At 62.4% G+C, this 2,521-nt stretch overlaps 1 protein-coding gene across 1 annotated transcript in view; it reads left to right on the forward strand.

Annotated features, from left to right (window-relative positions):
- UCKL1 (uridine-cytidine kinase 1-like 1) overlaps window positions 1-2,521 on the forward strand; it is an 11,476-nt gene that overhangs the window by 6,194 nt on the left and 2,761 nt on the right. Inside the window, exons 3-9 of the mRNA XM_010836642.1 lie at window positions 19-125; window positions 236-406; window positions 487-558; window positions 1,200-1,389; window positions 1,509-1,749; window positions 1,854-1,915; window positions 2,271-2,324. Of these exons, the coding sequence (XP_010834944.1) occupies window positions 19-125; window positions 236-406; window positions 487-558; window positions 1,200-1,389; window positions 1,509-1,749; window positions 1,854-1,915; window positions 2,271-2,324 (897 nt within the window). The remainder of the gene's footprint in view (window positions 1-18; window positions 126-235; window positions 407-486; window positions 559-1,199; window positions 1,390-1,508; window positions 1,750-1,853; window positions 1,916-2,270; window positions 2,325-2,521) is intronic.

Genomic DNA, 2,521 nt, shown 5'->3' on the forward strand with positions numbered 1-2,521 from the left:
TCCCCACCCCACCCACAGGTCTGGGAGGTGGCAGTGCCTCTGGGAAGACCACTGTGGCCAGAATGATCATTGAGGCCCTGGATGTGCCCTGGGTGGTCTTGCTGTCCATGGACTCCTTCTATAAGGTGCGGGTGCCCTGTGGTGCAGGCTGCCTCTGGGAGGCTCGTGGCCCCCGCCCTGGCCTGGGGCCTGAGCCTGCAGCTGCCCCCAGCTCCTCCCCTCCCCTCCACCGCAGGTGCTCACCAGGCAGCAGCAGGAGCAGGCTGCCCACAACAACTTCAACTTTGACCACCCAGATGCCTTTGACTTCGACCTCATCATCTCCACGCTCAAGAAGCTCAAGCAGGGCAAGAGCGTCAAGGTGCCCATTTATGACTTCACCACCCACAGCCGGAAGAAGGACTGGGTAGGCCGTGGGCTCGGCTGCACTGGGCTGGCGCAGGGGCCCCAGGCCGATTTGCTTTGACACACACGGTTCCTTTGCAGAAAACTCTGTACGGTGCAAATGTCATCATCTTCGAGGGAATCATGGCCTTTGCTGACAAGACGCTGCTGGAGGTGAGAACAGGCTCCAGGTGGACGACCCGGGTCCTCCTGCAGGACTGGCCTTAAGCATGCTTCCATCCCAGTTCCCGTCCTGTGCTGAGGCCCAGGGTTGGGTGAGCTGCCTTGTCTCCTGAATCTCACACAGCCCCTTTGCGTCACGTGGCTGCCAAGGTCAGAGCCACATTTGTGTGGGATAGGTTCACGTGTGTGTGCGCACATGTGTGTTCTTACCTGGGAGGGAACTAGCCTCCCATGTGGGCGCTGTCCGCAAAGGCATCCTGTCCTCTGGGCAGCTGCCCTGCAGGTGACACCCTCCAGCCAGGCTGCGGATGGCTCCTTCCCTGCTCTGAGCGAGGTCTTTGCATGTTTGGCTCTGCCCTAGGCCTTGCTGCTTGTGCTGGTCCCGAGTGTGAGTTTGCTCAGGCCCTGGGAACCCCACTGCCTGCTGTGCATACACACACACTCCACGCATGATGCACACCAGACACACATTCAGCCACACCACACCCTCCCCACCCCAGAGGAGCCCTGAGGGCCTTGTCCGCTCCTGGGCCCACACCCAAGCCAGGGTCTCTGCCAGAGGCCATCCCCTGTGGCCTGTGCTGCCCTGCCAGTGTTGGCCCTCAGCTGCTCACTGCACCTACCCTCCATAGCTCCTGGACATGAAGATCTTTGTGGACACGGACTCTGACATACGCCTCGTGCGGCGACTGCGCCGTGACATCAGCGAGCGGGGCCGGGACATCGAGGGCGTCATCAAGCAGTACAATAAGTTTGTGAAGCCCGCCTTCGACCAGTATATCCAGCCCACCATGCGTGTGGCAGACATCGTGGTGCCCCGGGGTCAGCCTGCAGGCCCATCTGGCAGGGAGGCGGGGATGGGGGGCACAGCCAGACATTATCCTCCCTCCTGTTCCCCTGAAGAGTAGGGACTGGACCTCACCCTCCTCCTTCACCCCTAGGGAGCGGGAACACAGTGGCCATCGACCTGATTGTGCAGCACGTGCACAGCCAGCTGGAGGAGGTGAGCCACAGCTGGCCCCACTCCCACACCCCACAGCCCTACCAGCCAGCCCCCACTGCCACTGCCCAGGGCTACCTGTCCAAGCAGCCCCATATTTACTGGCCAGGGGCAGCTGGGCTCCCTGAGGGAGTGTGGGCCTTGCAGGGACGGGTACAGCCTATCCCTTCCAGCCCGTCTGGGTGACTGGGGTTTTGGCACTGGGTCCCTTGTCCCCAAAATCCTAGAAGGTCACACACCACAGGCTGGCCATGGGGGCCACCTATCCCTGGGGTTGGCTTCACAGTGGGGTGCTTGAGGCCTGCGAACAGAGCTCCAGGGGTCCTGGCTCTGACATCCCGCCCAGAGGTAACCGTGTCGGACCACAGGAAGCTGACCCTCTCCCATGGCAGGCAGCCCCTATGACCCTCCCCTCCGGGGCTATGGTGTGTCTGCTCTTGGGTGGGGGTGGCCCGGCTGGCTGAGGCACACGGTGGCGACAGGCCATGCCGTCCCATGACTTTGAGGTGAGCGGTGCTGCCGTCTCTGACACCCACCCCATTCCCTTGTGTCTCCTTGTCGCTGCCGCAGCGTGAGCTCAGTGTCAGGTAAGAGTTCCCACACCTGTCTGCACAGATGGAGGCATTTCCAACATCCACAGGGAGCTCGGAGTCTGGGCTGTCCCCTCCCACCATGCCCACCCTCTGTGGTGGCCCTGCCCCAGGCACAGAAGGGGTGGTGTGGTGGCCCCCACACCGCTTCTACCTGCCCTTGCCAGGTAATTCAGGCCCAGAGAGGTCAAAGGACCTGCCCAACATCACATAGTACCCTGACCTCCCTGGAGGCTTTTATCTGACTTGGGGCTGGTTGTATATGGTCGGACTCCAGGGCACAGCTATCCTGAGCCAGCACTCCTGGGCCCCAGGGCAGTGCCACCAGCCCGTCCTGCAGCTGAGGGCCTGGGCCTGCCCCTTC

This window comes from Bison bison, unplaced genomic scaffold, assembly GCF_000754665.1.
Source record: "Bison bison bison isolate TAMUID 2011002044 unplaced genomic scaffold, Bison_UMD1.0 scf7180017864063, whole genome shotgun sequence".
NCBI classification, from domain to species: Eukaryota; Metazoa; Chordata; class Mammalia; order Artiodactyla; family Bovidae; genus Bison; species Bison bison.